This window comes from Berghia stephanieae, chromosome 13 (genome assembly GCF_034508935.2).
Source record: "Berghia stephanieae isolate SIO BIC M18660-M18661 chromosome 13, UCSD_Bste_1.3, whole genome shotgun sequence".
Taxonomy (NCBI): domain Eukaryota; kingdom Metazoa; phylum Mollusca; class Gastropoda; order Nudibranchia; family Aeolidiidae; genus Berghia; species Berghia stephanieae.
In genome coordinates, this window is record NC_088372.1 from 26,152,448 (window position 1) to 26,172,365 (window position 19,918).

A 19,918-nucleotide genomic window follows, 5' to 3' on the forward strand; every position below is an offset into this window, starting at 1 on the left:
TATTTCCAACAAGCGTTATGTCACGATCTACATGTTACATCCTAGCTGTTGGTCAGATTAAAAAAAACAACAACAACAAAATACAAAAACAAACAAACACAAAAACAAAAAACAAAACAACCCCCCCCCCCCCCCCCAAAAAAAAAAACAAAAAAAAAAAAAAAAACGATTTGACCTCTGGCCATAGCGAAACCATAGACAAAAGTGAAACCAAGACCTCTGGTGGGGGAAAAAAATCAACGTTTTGAACCACTTTCCATATGATATGGTTTGGTCAATTTGTTTAAATACAGTCACTGATAACTGACTTAGCGACCCTGCCCACAAAATTAAAGTGGACCGCCGCCTTATATAGGTGTAGGTGATGATGCAAACAAACAAACAAACAAACAACAAAATATAATATTGTAATTTTGATATAATCTGACGGGACCACCAACTCCTAAATTATCGACTTTTCAAAAAGTTTCCTTTTACACTAGTATGGGTTCCTTTAAAAGCAATCTTTTTAATCGAGAGTGTTTAGTTACTCATATTATTGTTTCCTACATATTTAATGATGCGGCAATTCCATCGCATTAACTCACTCAACCCTAACACCGACTATATCCGTAGTTTACCCGGGTTACTTTGACCCCATGCCTATTTATTGCATTTTTCTGAGACAAATTTTTAATAAGCGTAGTATCAAAGATAATGATTTGTTAATGGTAGTTGAATAAAAATAATTATGCACATGCTTATTTTTAATACATTTTTTTTCTTCAAATTTTGAAAAGTACCAAAAATCTCTAGGATTGAGTGAGTTAACAAAGCATTTGTGCCAAACATAGAATCCTTTTATCTGAATTATAATATTGGAATTGCTTGTGCAAAAACTGTCGAAATTTGGGAGGGACTGCCAAACTCGTTGTGTTATCGGGCACGATAAAAATAATTCGTTTAACCCTTTCCTTACCAGCTATATGAAAATCGTCACATTCGTTACGATACAAACAATATTTTCCTTATTCAAATTTCTTTTGTACATCATAAAATTTAAAGAAAATGAACAGCATGCTTTGCAAAAGTGATTATGTATCACAAGAACTTTACTGCTATTATGTTTGAGTAATAAAAAATCTATTTTTGTGTTAGTTTGGTGTGAAGTTTTGGGGAAAATCCTGAAAATGGCTGGTAAGGAGAGAGTTAACAAATAGAAAGAGATGAAAGCATTGTATAATATTCATTCTATGAACAAAACGTGTGGATATTATTGCAAAGTACGAGGGAAATAAAAAAAACAAACAAAATTGGGCATAACTTTTGAAAAAAAAAAATAATAATGATAATAATAATAATAATAATAATAATAATAATAATAATAATAATAATAATAATAATAATAATAATAATAATAATAATAATAATAATAATAATAATAATTTATAATAATAATAATTTATAATAACAATAATAATAATAATAATAATAATAATAATAATAATAATAATAATAATAATAATAATAATAATAATAATAATAATAATAATAATAATAATAATAATAATAATTCTTTGTGATCTAGTTCTGAGGCTCTCCGTACAAATTCATCAAAGGGGAGAGACCTGAAAATACCAATGAAAAATATTTCACTTATACTTAGCTGATAATTCAAAAATGTGTTTTAATATAACATGACATGGTTAAAGGCATGAATTACTAGTATCTAAATGCTTTTGATACAAATAATACAAAACGATTTATTTAATAACATCATCAATGAATCGTTAAACTAATGATGAGTAAGAAAACATTACGGGTCATACTGAAATCTTAAATAATATATAACTATTATAGTGAGAGAGAGAGAGAGAGAGAGAGAGAGAGAGAGAGAGAGAGAGAGAGAGAGAGAGAGAGAGAGAGAGAGAGAGGGGGTGAGGGAGTAGGGGGGGGGGGGGGGGGGGAGTGTTGTTTATGATGCAAAGCGGCCAACTTTTCAAAGATCTAAAATGGCACAGCCTAATGTCCACCGTTGTCATGACCCAAAAATGACAGTATCAGTATGTTTGGACTACTATAGAGTAACCTATTATCTAGATTTAATGCTATACTCTCGATTTGTTTATTCCTTGATTTAACCCTGGGACATGCAAGGGTCATTTTCTTTCTTATAAACAGTAACATTTTTATTTTAATCCGTCTTTCTCTGATTTTATTTGTCGGTTTAATAGACAGCAATCTGCAAACAACCAAATCTTCCTTGGTAAGTGCCCATGTTCCAGAATTATAAAGGATAGATTTTACATGAGCATTGTGCATGTTTAGTCAAGTGTTGAGTTTGATATTGTAATGTCTGTTCCATATGAATGTGAGTTTGAACAGGGCAAGGTTTGACAGTTATTTTTGTCAGCAGATGTCTTCTTTATCTCAGAGCATCAATCCCACATTTTAAATTCTTCTCCAGTGTATTTCATCGCTGACTTTAATGAGGGTGTGCTCAATCCCACATTTTAAATTCTTCTTCATTGTATTTCATCGCTGACTTTAATGAGGGTGTGCTCAATCCCACATTTTAAATTATTCTTCAGTGTATTTCATCGCTGACTTTAATGAGGGTGTGCTCAATCCCACATTTTAAATTCTTCTCCAGTGTTTTTCATCGCTGACTTTAATGAGGGTGTGCTCAGTTTTACTCGTATTTTGGCAAGAAATTGTTCTATCTCTGCCACGTCCTTGAAATTGGTGGATTAGCCATGTTTGACTGAAGAAAAAAAAAATCCTGCCAGACCGAGAGTATGTTCTCATGAGAGCAAAAATCTACATACCTGTATATAAAGTTTTTATTTATGAAGTCCATTTGACAGGATGATGAAATGTGAACTTTGACATCCCTGTCTCCTACTTTCTGAGACAGATATGCTGGATTCCAAGTGGTACAACATGATCCTAAGTCTAGTCCTCGGATTATCACGGGCTTCCTGTTATAATTAGAATATATATAATAACATAAATATAAGATTATTTTATAAATATTGTTATTATTATTATTATTATTATTATTATTATTATTATTATTATTATTATTATTATTATTATTATTATTATCATTATTAATATATATATATTGCAAGGGCACATCATTATTATTATTATCATTACTATCATTATTATTAATGTTAATTATAATGATAATAACAATAATAATAATATCTAATAAATGATAATAAATAAAAATAAAGATAAGGATAAGAATACATAATAACAACAACAATAACAGTAATAATTAATAAAAAAAAATAATAATATTAAAGATGATGATGATGATGAAGAAGAAGAAGAACACACGAGACGGTGACCACATAAGGAAAGAGGACGTGAATTTGAAGACGACCTTTGGATATATCTTTGCAGTGAAATCTTCTGCAGTAATATCGTTAAAAACCTGTATATCCATACCAGAGAAGAATCTAATCTAATGTATAGATAGTATGCGCTTGGCTAAGAAGCTCATAACATTGCCATCCGGAAGTAACAAGATATGAAGTGAGTAGAAAAGTGCCAGAAGACAATAGAGAATAAAAAAATTTTTCGCGGCGGTGGTGGGGTTTGAACCTGCGACCTTATTGGTACGACAACTCCGCCTGGCAGGTGAGAGCGTGGCTCTACCGTGTGAGCTATCCACGAACACAAAAATATTCGTTTCAAACCCAAAGTCATTTCTAGATCCCTCTCTCACCCACTTCTTGAGATCGCCGATTCGTTCGCCACCATCCAGAAGTATAACGGAACAACACACAAAACTGTGTGTATCCATGAACGTTTATAGTCGGGTTAATACAGTTCAGTGAGCATTACTCATAAACGCGGATGGCAAAAAACAATAACAAAGACCTGAGTGACGTCATCTTCGAACTATCTATCCTAAGCTTCTCTAAAATTGAAAACGAAAGTGAAAGTAGAAATTCAACTCCCCAAGTTCATTGATCATTCGTGTGATTCGTGAGAAGACATGTCTTCCTGAATTTGAAATCTCTCACTATATATCTCTTCGATTTATTTGAAACTTAGGGCACTTAAATACATAACATTATGTACTATTGTATATTTATCTTTGGATTTTGTGAGAGTCCCTAAAAAAATGATGGATGGATCAGGATTATCATCCAGTTTGCGCAAGTCTTATTCCAACGAACCAAGAAGGACGCTTTCATTTGTTGATGTTGATAGTGACAACGAGCATTCGTCGATTTCGGAATCGTTAACTCATGTTAAACATAAATCAAAAACAGAGAAGGTAAACAAATCTAACTTGAGAAAATGAAAAACAAAACGAAGGAACCAGTAGGGTATGGCTGCGTCTATTCGGACTCGAGTCTGAATAGTCTCCCATGGCTAGTCATAGTCGGACTCAAATTCCAATGCGCATGGGACGAGCTCTTATTCTTGGCTGATTTTTCATAGTAACAGGACTGATTCATATTACGATTCCTTATCAATATCAGTCTACTGGTTTAAAATGCCATTTTGAGCTCAATAGTAAATTTTAAGAAGTAAAAACATTTAGCTTTGGAACCGTTTATCTTAGATCTAAAAGTAAACAGTAAGGCATTATATTTATATTAAATGATTTATTTAGGTTTATATCTGTCTCTGTAAAAATTAATTATTATTTTTTACAATAGAAAAATAATCAGACTACTTAATATTAACACACTACGCATATTTTAATCATCTATCTTCAGTTATTCTTTTAGCTATACTGAAATAATCTGAATCAACATATATTTAAAAAACCAAAGTTCCGTAATAAATATTTTTAGTCTAGTGCGATGATGCTGAAAAATTGCAAAGTTTTAATAATTTGGGCCTAAAATTGCTAAAGTAACAAGCCTGTAACTGTTATGTTTAGTATCAAAATGAAAATTGCTCATCTCGCAAGAACTGAACTTGATACTTGACTCTGAATAACTAAGTACTTTAATTGAGAGTCAACTCTGAATAGCTGTGTAAGCAGTTATCTAGAACTGACTCTGAATACCACAATGTATTATTATTATTATTATTATTATTATTATTATTATTATTATTATTATTATTATTGTTATTATTGTTGTTGTTATTATCATCTTTATCATAATCCTCGTCATTATTATTGTTAGGTTATTATGGCAATCGTTGTTTTTTTTTTATTAAACAGAGTGTTCATTTTGCTGATGAAGAGTCCATAGTTGAAGAAGACGGATCATCGCTTACAAGTGACCAGTTAGCATCTGAGGCGAGTGAGGATGGAATAACTTGGTTGCCATCCGAGCATCTTTATAGTGATGATACATTCATCCATGATACAGAAACTACACCCAGTATGTTATATCATCCAGTTAAAATAGAAATTAAATTTTAAAATCAGATGAAAAAACCCCTAAAGTTGTAACTCATTCTCTTACATCTGCTACTGCTATCTTGACTGCATGCACACATGTAATGTTAAATTGTGTGAAAATGAGACACAAAACTTTAGACAATTAAATGAAGGGATGCTCTGATAATAATTTTATATATATGGCCCCCGGAATTATGCAAAAAAATATCCCAAATTATGGGGGGGGGGGGGGGGGGGGGGGGAGGCAAATTATGCAAGGGAAATTACAAATTATGCAAAACAAGAAAAAAGTAATAAATCGCTGTCTAAATTTTTCATTGATTTATTTACATTTAACCAATTCAAAATTAAAGAACTACACCGCAAATTCAAAACTTAATTTTTTGTTGTAGCACAGAAAAGCTAGATGTTGCAGAGACGTTGTGCTAAGACTCCTGCGCGTGTCTGACAATATCAGATTGTAAACAGAAAAGCTGCGCTCAGCATCAGCGCTGTTGATCGTGGTGTATATATGTACCATTTGGCACAAGCAGCCAAAGCGGGCACTTCATCAGAAATGGACTGCCAAAAATGTGGCACTCCACTAGAACCTCACCCCATTCAGGTGTGTATTGGCGGTACCAATACTACATACAAATGTATTTGTAGGATCTCCTGACTTAAACAATGTACAGTGAAAGACTGTTAAACCAAAATTGGTTAACCCAAGAAGAAATTTAGCATCTATGTTTTGCTATTAAACACCCCAACCTGCCCCCCCCCCCCCCCCCCCCCCCCCCCCCAAAAATAAAAAAACCCAAAAAAAACATAGTCAATGGTCCCTTCCATTTCGGATCACCAGTGTTTCACTGCATATCTATCATAGCAATGTTTAGCCGGTTAGCGAGAGAAAGGCAGTGATCACTTGGTTTTGGTTAGATCTCGAGAAGACAAATCAAATCGTACACTTGGAATTGGAATAGCCTCCCTTTAAAGTTAAGGGGAAGTCACTGTCACGTATTTGGGAACATCGTCGGACTTTTTCGGTTTCATTTTTCTTCATACAATGGTCATAAATTCACGCTAAAAACCATATTTTGCATAATTATGCGGTAAAAGGTGAATTATGCTGCCGCATCTGTCGCGTTTTCCTGGGGGGCCAGATATATAGCTACTGCAATAAACGTGTGTGTATGCCTGATAGATTGCTATATGGGAGGCCATTCACAGAATCACTTAACTGGGACACAGCTTAATTGGAATGGTAGATTGCTTGATGATGTTGTTCCAATTAAAAGCGGCTTACACTATAATTCAAAGGAACACAGCATCATTATTGCTTAGTGAATCATCACTGAGTTTGATAACACTATCTTTGGGGGGTTGGCAGATAGCTCATTGCTGGTGCATTCACTCAACACTTCTCTACTTCAGCCTGGTGGAGGTACGGTAGCAATTTGGGTCCACCGTTGGACTACCAGGCACAATGCTGTTTTTATTCTCAGATATTTTTTTTTGGTGGCATTTCTCTCTTACCTTCATGCTATATTATAGATAGCAATGACCCTAAAATCAAGAACTCCACCAGCTACATTTCTTGTGTGGTGGTGGGTATAGATTCATTTAAAAACACTGTATATGCAATGTCACCCAAATAGCACATACTGTGTTCTTAACTCTTTCAGCACTGAGGTTATATTTGCATTTCCGTCACAAAATGGCTGAAACCTGATTGAGGCAGCATGAGGATGACAAATTAAGACTTGGGTTTGATACGAATATTTTTGTGTTCGTGGATAGCTCAGACGGTAGAGCCACGCTCTCACCTGCCAGGCGGAGTTGTCGTACCAATAAGGTCGCAGGTTCAAACCCCACCACCGCCGCGAAAAATTTTTATTCTCTATTGTCTTCTGGCACTTTTCTACTCACTTCATATCTTGTTGTTGAAAAGTGGTTTGATTCCCTTATTCTCTTCAACAGAAGCTTCCAGCATTCCCACATATGGATCCAGCACGTTTGTAGAGTTGGATTCTAATGACGAGGATGTATCACATGACACGGACACAGAGCAGCTTTACTCCTATACTGACAGCTTTGTGTCCTCAGATGTGTTCACTACTCAAAGTGGCACGACCACATACAAAAGCTGGAAAGATGTCACAGAAATAGTCAAAGAGTGAGGCGTTTAATTTTGTAATTTTGTAACGTTTTAAAGATTATGAAAGTTTTGATCCTAGTGATAGAACTGCATTTTCTGCCTTCAGTCAGTGTGAGCTAACAGTACAGGCTGTGAAAGGGTGCACAAAATGGGTAAATCCAAAAATCAGCTAGAGACAAACAGTTTGGAAGAAAAGAAAATTTTGGAATTAGTTTCTTAGTTTCTGTCTGGTGTCTTTAATTAATTGTTGAGTGTGAAACATGAAACATTTGGCTTTGTTGTTGAAGACCATTTTTTATTGGTCGTCTTTGTAGCATGTCTTTTGCATCCTGATACCCAAGTAGGCATTGGTACATACTTGTATTTTCAGTTTTCATAATACAAAACTAAATGGAAAAGCATAAGAATAAGTGCAAATCTTTTTTATCACTCACTTATTATTCTGAGAAGTCATTTGTTCAGTAATAATAATAGTAATAATACACATTTATACAGCGCTCATTCTCATGTAAAACACAAGCTCTGGGTACTTTACAAAATAAATTATCAATTTTGAAAAAAAAATAAAAATACAATGCAGTGAATTCATAGCCGAATCAAGGGTTCATTGCGTCAATAAAAGTATCAATATCATGATGAATCTTTTGTTTATTTACCCCGTTTTCTATTCTTTCTTACTTTTATGATTTTTTTATGATAATGATTAAGAGAATTCCACGGGCTTGGAGCTGTACAGTTAAAAGCTTTTTGGTGAAAAGAAAGAACTTTTGCTGTATATTTCTTTCATTAAAAGAGTTGCTGATGATCTTTATACATAACTAATTGTATAGACTTCAACTTTACATCTCTATCTGTTGCTTATATTATTCAAAAGTGATTTTTCCTCATAGATTTTTGAAAATTTTCGTCCCTCTCCTGAAGAAGGCCAAGGACCAAAACGTTGTTTTGTCTCAATTTTAATTATATGAATATGATTCTTTAATAATAATAATAATAATAATAATAATAATAATAATAGATTTTTATTGTCCATAAATATGGCAATTTGTCATTTAGTTACACTTGTTATAACGTTATATGATAACTATAACATTGAACAGATATTTCACTCCTACTTATTCTCTCTCTCTCTCTCTCTCTCTATCTCTCTCTCTCTCTCTCTTTCTCTCTCTCTCTCTCTCTCTCTCTCTCTCTCTCTCTCTCTCTCTCTCTCTCTCTCTCAGCGGGTGGTTGGATGGGAGCATCACCCTTGAACCATATACCTATGATGTTCGCATGGGTGTACGATCCGATAGTGATGTCGTTTCTTCTTCTCTTTACTAGCCTATCCTGCTTCTTTGGTTTGTGATTGTATTTTTGACAGGGGATATTATTTTTTCTGTAAATCTTCTGCCTGTTTGTTCTTGGTTATTTATAATTTTTATGATATCTTTAGGTTATGATTTTGATTTACATTTGTACTATTTTTGTTAGATTGCTTGTTTTTTTTTTTTGTTTCAGCGGTCTCTCATATAACCTCAATTGTGTTGGAAGAGACCTAAAGCAACAAACAAACAAAAATCTCTCTCTCTCTCTCTCTCTCTCTCTCTCTCTCTCTCTCTCTCTCTCTCTCTCTCTCTCTCTCTCTCTCTCTCTCTCTCCGTCTCTCTCTCTCTCTCTCTCTCTTCCTCTCTTTCTTTCATGCGTGCGATATACACAACATAAACATATTCATTTCATTTTCAATTCGTTACATTTTCGGCAATTCAACACCAAATATTATCATCATTATCAATTGGTCACTTAATCTAACATTAAATAAATTAATCAGTCAATCAGTCAACGTATCTATCCTTGGTTTTGCTGTACCATATGAAATATTCAAAATTTTTATTGCTGATGGAGCCAACGTTGATTTATACTTGTTAGTTCTACATTTAATCTGACAAAATCTTCTCCCAGATGGTAAATGACTAAATTCATGGTATAAAATATGTTTTTTATTGTTTGTAATTCAGAATGCTTCCTTTCTATTGCTTTTCCATGAATTCTTTCGACTCCATCAAGAGGATGGTTTATTATTTTTGATGCTTCTCTGTAATTCTAAATCATCATACGACGCTTTATATAATATTAAGCGAAGGATAGGTCTTCAATCAACAAATCGCGAAATAAGATGAAATTAGCGGTGCAATTTTGTGTCGGAAGTAAACATAGCCGCCGCCATTTCAATTTCCTCGAGACCAAAACATTGATACGAACGATTTTTCCGAGGATTTGAAGCAGAAATCTAAACGTTTGAAGTACATACCATTCATTAATACGAACAATCATACAACGTTTAATACATAAATGAGTGAAATGTTGTCATGAAACAAATAAATATCAAAAGAATTCATCACATAGGTGTAACTGTGCGTCGCTATTCAATAATTGTTCAATCTTATTTCACCTTTTATGCCAAGTTTCTATTTCTTCATATTTCAGCATTGAAGAGCTAGAACAAAGTGAATTTGTGACCAGACCTTATTCCCTTGACTTTGAGGTAAGGGTATTGCTTATGATTTCGTAGATGTGTCTATATGCAGACTATTTATCATCTCTTTTTCCTCTCAGCTCACCATTTCTTTCTCTACCCACAGGCTCTCCCTCCTTCCTCACAAAATGCATTCTAATTTTTTTTAGCATTATCTTTTTATAACATTTTAGGATTATTTGACATTGTCCTGCCCTCTTTTCATTATTTTATTTTAAAATTTCTGCATTTTTTCTTTCATCTATTATGGATATTTATAAGACATGATTTTGATGATCTCTTTAGATGTTTCTGGAAGTTATGACAAAAAATTCTGTATTCTAAATTAAATATTATGACAAAATAAAATCAAATGAGAGTAGTTGGTGGTTGGCAAGTCAGTATTATTTTAAAAAGTCGAATCATTTGATTCATAGGGTGACGAAACAGAGGCAAGTGAGAGTCTTGACGAAGAAGAAACAGAGGCTGCTCGTCTAGAGTTTGTGACCTTTGCTCTTCGCCGTTTGCGACTAAAGGAACTACAGAGTCCAAGAAGCCTGGCAGTTGATTCAGATACATCTGGTTCAGTTCTTCAAGACTCTCAATATCTCTTAAGAGGTATGTGTGATGTACAGTCTAACTCTGGTTCTATATCCAGTGATGATAATCTTCCGCAGAATTCTAGGAGTTTGTTTTTTTCCTGAAATTTTCCGTTGATTTCACTGTGTCAAACATTTCCCTCGATTGGCAAAGTCTCTTAAAGTTGAATTTTAAAACACCCCACTTTATAATTTAGTATTGGTGATGGCTCTTGACATTGAAATGGTGAATTTTTAAAAACTTTCTTTATTGATGCTTTGTCTTAGAGCTTATAGCAATTTATCGGTTGGTGGGGGGGGGGGGGGGGGGGGGGGGGGGGGGGATGGTTCAGTGGGATTCTGCCCTGTTTTATAAAGCAGCAAAATATTTGGCACCAATTGCTCGGTTTCGCAGTGCTGCACTGTGGCTTACAACTAGCAAAATCTGAAAATATATTCTAATTTCAGAATTGTTCTTTTTTTTTTTTTTAAATTTCAGCTCCTCCAAGTAAAGAAGAGAAGCGATTTTGTCAAAAGATGATAGAGAAATGTAAAAAGAAATCAGGTCAGTATTGAAGAATCTGTTTAATTTAATTGCTCCTTTTTTTTGGTACTTTTATTTATTTTTTTTTAAAAAACTGTTAATGTTTTTGGTCAGGCTCTTTCGTCGTCCACAAATACTTAAAACATACAAAAGAATGTTTTTTTATTGGCATGTCTAGTGCTTTTAAGAACATCCGACCACATCTTTTAATTTCAAAGGGTAGTCAGTATTAACGAATTGAATCACTGAAAATGCACCCAAATAGACGAAAGGAAGTGTTGTGTTCAAACAATGAATAGCATAATCAGTCGGGTGGTGAAAATGTTTGAACTGAGATATTGCCAAGTTCAGTTAGAAGATCAATTTTTATCCAAAATGAGTTCTTGTCTTAAATGATTAAATCAACGTTTTTGTACATCTTCATGAAATATCAAAGCTTAATTTCACTTCTAAATATTTTTTACAGCCATTCAACCTGTAACTTCATGAAAAATCACCCGATTTACTTCGAATTAAGATTAAAATGCTCTAGTGAGCATATTCTTTTAGAAAATGCAAAATAATGCAAATCCAAAATTTTCACTTTGCGACTGATTATGTCATGCACTGACACGTATATCATACTTGTTTTTTTTTGGTACAATTTCAGAAAACTTGTCCACCGTGACTCAAGAGAGCAATACCATTACCATGCACCCATTGTATAAAGAGGTGGCTAGATTGAAGAACCAGCGATTGGAGTATTACGGTTTAAATTCAGCATTGGTTGAGAGGTTAAGGCTGGACAATCTTCACATTGCCATGGAAAAGGTCAGAATCTCTCCCTTCTTTCTTCTACCCCTCATTCTCTCTCTCTCTCTCTCTCTCTCTCTCTCTCTCTCTCTCTCTCTCTCTCTCCCCTTTCCTCATACTACTCTCTACCATCCAGCCCATCTCTTATGCCTCTCTCAGATTGACTCCCCTGCTTTCTCTCTCACTTTTCCTTTTAATTCAGCATCTCGTCTATCTACTCTGCATCTTCCATTCCATATGGTCTCATCTCTCCCTTCTCTCTATCTTCTACTCCTCTCTTCTCTCCTCCTCTCTCTCTCTCTCTCTCTCTCTCTCTCTCTCTCTCTCTCTCTCTCTCCCCTTTCCCTTCTCTCTTCTCTCCCATCCCCCCCCCCCGCCCCCACTCTCTCTCTTCCTCTCTCTCTCATCCTCCCCCTGCTTTCTCTCTCACTCTCTTCCTCTCTCTCTCTCTCTCTCTCTCTCTCTCTCTCTTTCCTCCTCTCTCTTCCTCCTCCCCCCCATCTCTCTCTGCTTCTCTCACTCTCCTCTCTCTCTTCTCTCTTCTCTTCCTCTCTCTCTTCCTCCTCCCCCCCCCCCCTTCCTTCTCTCTTCTCTCCATCCTCTCCCTCCCCACTCTCTCTTCCTCTCTCTTCATCTCCCGCTTTCTCTACTCTCTTCTCTCTCTCTCTCTCTCTTCCTCTCTCTCTCTCTCTCTCTCTCTCTCTCTCCTCCTCTATTCTCATCTCCCCCCCCCCACTCTCTTCTCTTCTCTTAGCCTCTCTCATCTATCTACTCTTCTCCTCGTCTCTCTGTCCTCTCTCTCTCCACATTAGAGTTTGATATATTGTGAAAAGTTTAGGCTAGACAATCTTCAGATTGCCATGGAAAAGGCCTGAATATAAATCTCTCAATCTCTTTCACTCTCTCTCTCCCTCAATCTCTTTCACACACTCTCTCTCTCATTCTCTCTGTTCCTCTCTCTCTCATTCTCTCTGTTCCTCTCTCTCTCTCTCTCTCTCTCTCCCTCTCTCTCTCTCTCTCCCTCTCTCTCTCTCTCTCTCTCTCTCTCTCTCTCTCTCTCTCTCTCTCTCTCTCTCTCTCTCTCTCTCTCTTTAATTAGTCTGGCTGGAATGTTACTGTGGTTATTCTATCATCATTTTATTTTTCCTTCTTAAATGATTGACAGAAATCTCATGATTTGGACAAGGACATATCAAGAAGTAACAATTTTGTGTGAGTCATTTTATTCTAGTTTTTACAATCTTTGAACTTTGTCTCTTTTTAAAATATACTTTTTTTTACTTTTATTGGATTTTCAGGCCGAGGGATGGGCTGGCTTGTGAAGGCCCATCTCCGAAATTACCAAATATTCAATAATTGGTCAAAAACACTCCATTTGTACAGTTTCCTTTAAAAAATATTCAATAATGGTCAAAAAATGTATTAAAGCACTCCAAATATACAATTTCCTATAAAATCATCGTTTAAGTCAGTATATATGAAAGTTTGAGAAAAGTAAATATAATTTTCAAGAAAGTCGAGATTAGAAGTAGATTTTAGTTTTAACTAAAAAAAAATTTTAAGTGACATTGTTGCGTATTATCCCCCTTTGTTTTTATTATTTAAGTGATGTATAAAGTTATGGTGACCCAACTCCATACAAGTTCATTCTGTGCTGAGCATGAAAATTTATTTTAAAAGGTGAAGGTCAGAAGTCATAAATTCAATACAACTTCCGATTGGTGCAGAATACGGAAAAATCATTTTATAAGGTGAAGGTCAGAGGTCATTAATTTTTCGATAAATAGATGATTGCCTTGACCTACAATTAAAATTGTTGAAGCCAATTACACGATTACATCACAAATAGTCATTAATGCAATTTTTAGCTTGGCTCGTTTACTCCTATTAGAGAAAACAAAAGGGGTCATATGGAATCGTACCTCTTTAAAATAATAATAATAATATTAACAAATAAATAACATTTGTATAGTATACCACGATTACAACAGGATCTTGGTGCTTTGCATTCATAAAATAAATAAGTACAATTTTTAAAAAAAGAAATTTAAGTAACAAAACAAAAGACCACAGCCATTTAATTACTTACATAACGAACAGACAACACATTTTACACATGTGATACAAAATGATGGTTGGAAGTATTTGCTTTAGAAAAGAAGAATAAGAAAAATCAAACAAACAACCAATCAAAACAAAAAACAATTCACAGCGCAAAAACACAAATCTGAATTACAGTTGGAAGTTAGAGGTTGGTGTGCTGATCAATAACTTTTTCATCACAAATATCAAAATTGTAAGTAGACAATGACTTGTTTTCCTGATCTGTGATGTGGTCATCAACAATGGTTGAAAGTAAAAAAAATATTGAGCTTTTATACAGTGCTTTATCCACGAAACGTGCTCAAAGTGCTTTGCACGTCTGTCCTGTCAAAAAGTTGCACTGAAAAGTGCAAAGTTGCACCAGAAAATCAAGGAAGTTGCACCAAAAGTTGCAAAAAATGGCAAAAGTTGCACTAAATCAAAAACTGCAAAGGGGATAGATAAAAATAAATGTATTCGCATAACAGGACAATAACAGGCAACATGATGATCACACTGAAGACAGAATTGACTACTACCATACACAAAGACCACACTCAACACAGTTCATTATTATTTGTTTACTACGAGCGTGAAAAGTTTATTTAAACTAATAAGGAAAAAAATTATAATGATAATAACAATAATGATAATAAAAATTATCTATTAGTATTATGTTTATTATTATTATTTATTATTATTATTATCATCATAATAATAATAATTATTATTATTATTATTATTATTATTATTATTATTATTATTATTGATATTATTATTATTATTAATATTATTATTATTATTATTATTATTATTATTATTATTATTATTATTATTATAGAAAATTGTTGAATGAAATGAAAGAAATAGCATTCCTCTGTTGAAATCTTTAGTATTTTTCTCCATAAAGTCATGGGGCCAAATGGACCCAAAATGAGGAAATCGTACTTTTTAGTATTTTTCTCTTTGAACCATTTGGACCCCAAATCGGAAAATCTCAAATTCCAGATGAGCATGCTCAGTGTGAGTAAATTATGCACGTGATAAGCATGAAATTTGGCATTGTCATGGCCCTTATCATTTTAGGAAAAGTCACCAAATTTCAGGTCCCTGTGTCAAAAATTGACTTTTTTATGAATAAAAAACATCCCCTGGGTACTTTTTGGCCCCCAAGCAAGTTTGAAAATAGGATTAAGTTTTCCGCACCGGTTCACAATATTTTTACGAGATTTGGAGAAAAATAGCCTTTTTAAAGTGGGTTTTCCGCAAGAGTTGCACCACGGTTGCAAAAAGCGGCAAAAGTTGCAAAAAACGCAAATTCGCGTCTAAGTTGCAATCGCGAATTTCTGACAGGACAGACAAGGGGTCCCTGTCCAACAGCAAAATTTAACATTTAGGACATGACGTCTGTTAAGCGAAATTACAATTTTTTTTCGGACAGAGACAACGCTGTTATGGCCAGGCACTCATTTTACACCTGAGTACGGTGAGGGAATGTGAGTAAAGAGCCTTCTCCAAGGACTATGTGCTGAGCAAGGCTATAACCCAGGACTTTCCGATCCGAAAGCGAGTGTCATACCACAAGACCATATAGTTGCACAAAAAAGTAGATTGAGAATTAATTATTTACATTTTATCTTTTGGGGGAGAAAATAAAATCTATTGTATTTTTATAAAATAATTGTTATAATCATAGATTTTCATCTTGAAACTTGAATTGGTATGGAAATGCTTTATAAATTCGAATTTAATTATTTGTAACATCATTGAACTTTAACATTGAGTTTGAATTCCTTTTAAATCGTCTGATATGGCTTTGAGGTCCAGTGATGATATGACACCTGGCTCGTTGTTGCCTGCAGGTCCCAGGTTCGAGTCGAAGCCTTGAAAAAGGCGTTTTACACATTTACTCACTGTACTCAGGTATAAAATAAGTGCCTGTCTGCTCACAGTCACACCATTGTCTCTGTGAAAAGAGAGAGACATAATATTGAGAATGCTCTTCTCTTACATATTTAGTGATGCTGTTGGCTAGAGACCATTTGTAAAGTCTTTGATCATATCAATTAATATTTCACTATATAAAAGCATCTGTTTTTTTACTTTTGGTTGTTTTGTTTTTTTCAAAGCTCGTGATAAGACTAATCATTTTGACTAAAAGAGTATAGCATAAACTACAATCGACTGAAGGTTCAATAAAGCCAAAATCCTGGGTGGGGTTCCTGACCTCCCATAGTGGGCAGGGAGGTACATACTGTGTCTTCTATCCCCCTATATCTGTTTTCCAACATGCATTCTGTCTTTGTCTTGGACTGAGATTACTTGGTTTTGTCCTGGCCCTGGCTGGGAGGGAAACAGTCAAATGCATAGTTATTGTTTTGGGAGATGATATTTTTTTCCTTGTCAGTCATCTCTCTGTATGTACTGTTATTTTCTATTTTTAACACATGATTTGTAAACAGTTGAGTGTGTTCCTCTTAGCGGGATCTTGTGCTGGTGTCTGGGTGAGACTTTTAGGTGATCTCAAACTAAGTACACTGATAGTGTGTTCTTGGAATCTACATCTGTTCCCTATTTGAACCATTTCCCCTCTGTCTTACTTTTCCTTCAAGTCCTTTTAAATGTATAATGCTTTTACTGTCTAAATTTTCTTCCTTTTTCCTGGCATTGATATAACCTAAATGTGTTGCAAGCACCATAAAACCCTTAAAAACAAACAAAACAAAGCCAAAATCGCAGTAGAGTTACTACCTCTTGATGAAACTGTTAGATATGATGTCTGGTTAGATTAAAACAACCATACTCTGTGGAGGATCAATTGAAGGCCACTTCTTGGTTGATTTTGAATTTTCACGTCACAACTGCAATTGCCCACATTTTATTGAGTAATGTAAATGTTGCTGCTCGAAGCTAGAAGAAATAAATAATATGAAATTGAATGTAAGCTTCCATTTAATTGCAAAAACAGATCAAATGAACGTTTCGGGTTGCCCCGTTATCAACAAAACAGGATGAATGAAACTACAGATGAATGAGATAATGTGGTAGTGGCGTTGTTAAGATGAATAAACAAAACCGTTGGTAAAGGGGAAACCCGAAACGTTCATTTGATCTGTTTTTGTAATTAAATTGAAGCTTACATTCAATTTCATATTATTTATCACGTTTTTTTTGGAGTATTTATCTCTTTTCCTTCATTACAGAAAAAATATCACTGAGGATGAGACTATTGCCAGAGATCAGTATGTGTCTCAAATGTGTGCTTCTGTCAGGAGGGAGAACATGGAGGAGGCAATACAGGCTCATCTCATTAAAATGGTAGGCGTGAACGGTTAACATTGGTTTTCATTTTTTTAAATAAATGATTTATGTCTTTTCTTCTTTTTTTTTTTTTTTCTTTTTTTTTTCATTTTTTCTGATATGCGTGAACGGTTAACATTGGTTTTCATTTTTTTATAAATGATTTCTGCCTTTTCTTCTTTTTTTTTTAATTTTTATTTTTTACATTTTTCTGATATGCAGTAAATGTATGAAGTGAATTTACTCGATTCACTCATTTATTGAATCGACTTGACATTATTTTCAGGAAGATTATCTTGAAATACACTGTGGACAGGTTTTCCAGTGTGTTATGAAGGCTCTCTCTGGAGGGCAACTTTTATTTTGATTTTTTAAATGGTGCATCTCATATTGTATTTCATGACATTTGTAAAAAGTTACTGCCTCTTATCCTGTTCAATGTAGGTAGAAAAGTGGTGGTGCCACTCCTTCCTTTATTGAATTTGATCCATTGATATAGAAGTTGTTTCCCTTACATCCATTCCATTCACCCAGCAATAAATGGGAGTACTATGTCCCTGGTAAAGCACTCACTTCAAAATCAGTTATGATCCAGGGTACGGTCCAGATTTATTTTTTTCTGACCCCACTCTGACTTTCTAGCAGGGATTGGGTACCTGGGTCTATTAATTAGATCTGATGGAAAGTACTTTGTGATAGAATAGCATCTTATCCAAACGGTATCAAACAAGTATTAATGTTAATGTTATTATTATTGTCATTATTATTTTTATTATTATTATCATTATCGTCATCAATATTATTATCATTATTATTATTATTATTATTATTATTATTATTATTATTATTATTATTATTATTATTATTATTATTATTATTATTATCATCATCATTGTTATTATCATTATTATTATTTTCATAGCACCCTGTGACAAAATTTGCTGAGTTTGTCAAAGACTTGCCCAAGGCTGACGAGGACTCGAGAGAGATACTGTACAAGTATAAGAGACAGCTGGAAAACAGGATGTCAAAAAATCCTTCTTGACCAAGAAATCATGTTTAGTAGTTCTATTTATTGAAATATTTTGAACCACTTGAAAGATTTAGAAGCAGGCATCTACACAATTGGAGGTAATGATAGCTCAGTTGGTAGGGCTCTCGCTTCATACACAAATGAACCAAGATTGATCCAGGGTGAAGTTGAGATTTTTTTTTTTTCCGTTTTCCCTGTCCACTCAGCAGTAGATTGGTAGTCGAGTCTGTTAGATCTGGTAAAAAGCTACTTCGAGCTAGATTCTGTACATCATTGTAGTCGAGGATGGATATATCGTAAACGAAATGATACTTCTAATAGAATTCCAATATATGCAAAAGAGAGGGAGTAAACGGCGACTGTCGCTTATATGTGCTGATAAAAGACATGACGTCACAATTCACAAAAACGGAACACCATGACAACTGAGAAAAGCTCACAACAACCTCGATTGAGATAGTAAACACAATCACACAACACAAAAAGGCATATCATTCCCTACATTCCCCCCCCCCTCCCCTCCCCTTCTAAAACAAACCTCAGTCTCCAGTTTGGATATCCTATAATGGAAAAAAGAAACTTCTTACCTTATGAGGCGTTGCTCTACTTGAGCCATAGAGAGAGAGAGGGAGAGAGAGAGAAAATAAGTAGGAGTGAAATATCTGTTCAATCTTAGTTATCGTTTAACATTATAACAAGTGTAACTAAATGACAAATTGCCATATTTATGGACAATAAAGATCTATTATTATTATTATTATTATTATTATTATTATTATTATTATTATTATTATTATTATTATTATTAAAAACAGGGGGAATAACAAACAAACAATAAATCTCCCTTCCTGGGGTCTTGAAAAACTTGAAATAAATATAAATCCAGAGGGGATACTCTCCTCCTCCTGGGTTTTATATATATATATATATATATAAATGTTATGTACATGGAAGGGGGTGTCCTTTAGGCGCCTATAAAACAATAAATCATGGGTTAATATTCCATGTACTGGTCATCACAGCAAAACAAATTAGGATAGATGAACATATAATTGAAGAGGTAACAGAGTTCTCCTACCTCGGATCCAAAATAACAGACGACTGAAATGCAGAACACGATATCAAGCACAGAATTCAAAAGGCAAACCAGGCTTTCGGCATGCTGAAAAACTTTTGGAAATCAAAGCAAATAATGAGAAAGACAAAGCTGAAAATATACAAGAGCAATGTTTTAAGTGTACTGCTTTATGGAAGTGAAAGCTGGAAAATGACATCTTCCTTAATACAGAAACTAGAAGCCTTTCAGAACAAGTGTTTAAAAAAGAATTTTTAATTTATTTTGGCCTACAAAAATAAGAACAGTGGATCTATTAAAGAAAGCTGACTGCACTAGCATTGATAGCCAAATAAAAAGAAGAAGATGGCTTTGGCTGGGTCATGTGGCCAGAATGGAAAAAGGGTCACTTCCCAAGACAGCCTTGTACTGGACAGCAGATGGGAAGAGAAAGCGGGGAAGACCCAAAGAAACCTGGCGAAGGACCATGGAGAAAGAATTAAGGGAAGCAGGCCTGTCCTGGAATACAGCCACCGCAAAAG

At 34.4% G+C, this 19,918-nt stretch overlaps 1 protein-coding gene across 1 annotated transcript; it reads left to right on the top strand.

The window, feature by feature from the left end:
* Positions 1-3,961: 3,961 nt before the first annotated feature.
* Positions 3,962-19,075, top strand: LOC144958570 (uncharacterized). Its single transcript, XM_078890639.1, has 10 exons — positions 3,962-4,276; positions 5,180-5,342; positions 7,322-7,517; positions 9,966-10,023; positions 10,431-10,611; positions 11,071-11,136; positions 11,765-11,925; positions 13,073-13,119; positions 17,193-17,307; positions 18,212-19,075. The coding sequence occupies exons 1-10, from the start codon at positions 4,121-4,123 to the stop codon at positions 18,332-18,334; spliced, it is 1,266 nt and encodes a 421-aa protein (XP_078746765.1). The 5' UTR covers positions 3,962-4,120; the 3' UTR covers positions 18,335-19,075.
* Positions 19,076-19,918: the final 843 nt, after the last annotated feature.

What these genes read in the sequence shown, in the direction of transcription:
- LOC144958570 (XM_078890639.1), top strand. Translation starts at nt 4,121, where the DNA reads ATGATGGATGGATCAGGATTATCATCCAGTTTGCGCAAGTCTTATTCC. An exon ending in TGATACAGAAACTACACCCA is followed by an intron (nt 5,343 to 7,321) that starts GTATGTTATATC and finishes TCTCTTCAACAG; the next exon opens with AAGCTTCCAGCATTCCCACA. An exon ending in CTTATTCCCTTGACTTTGAG is followed by an intron (nt 10,024 to 10,430) that starts GTAAGGGTATTG and finishes TTTGATTCATAG; the next exon opens with GGTGACGAAACAGAGGCAAG.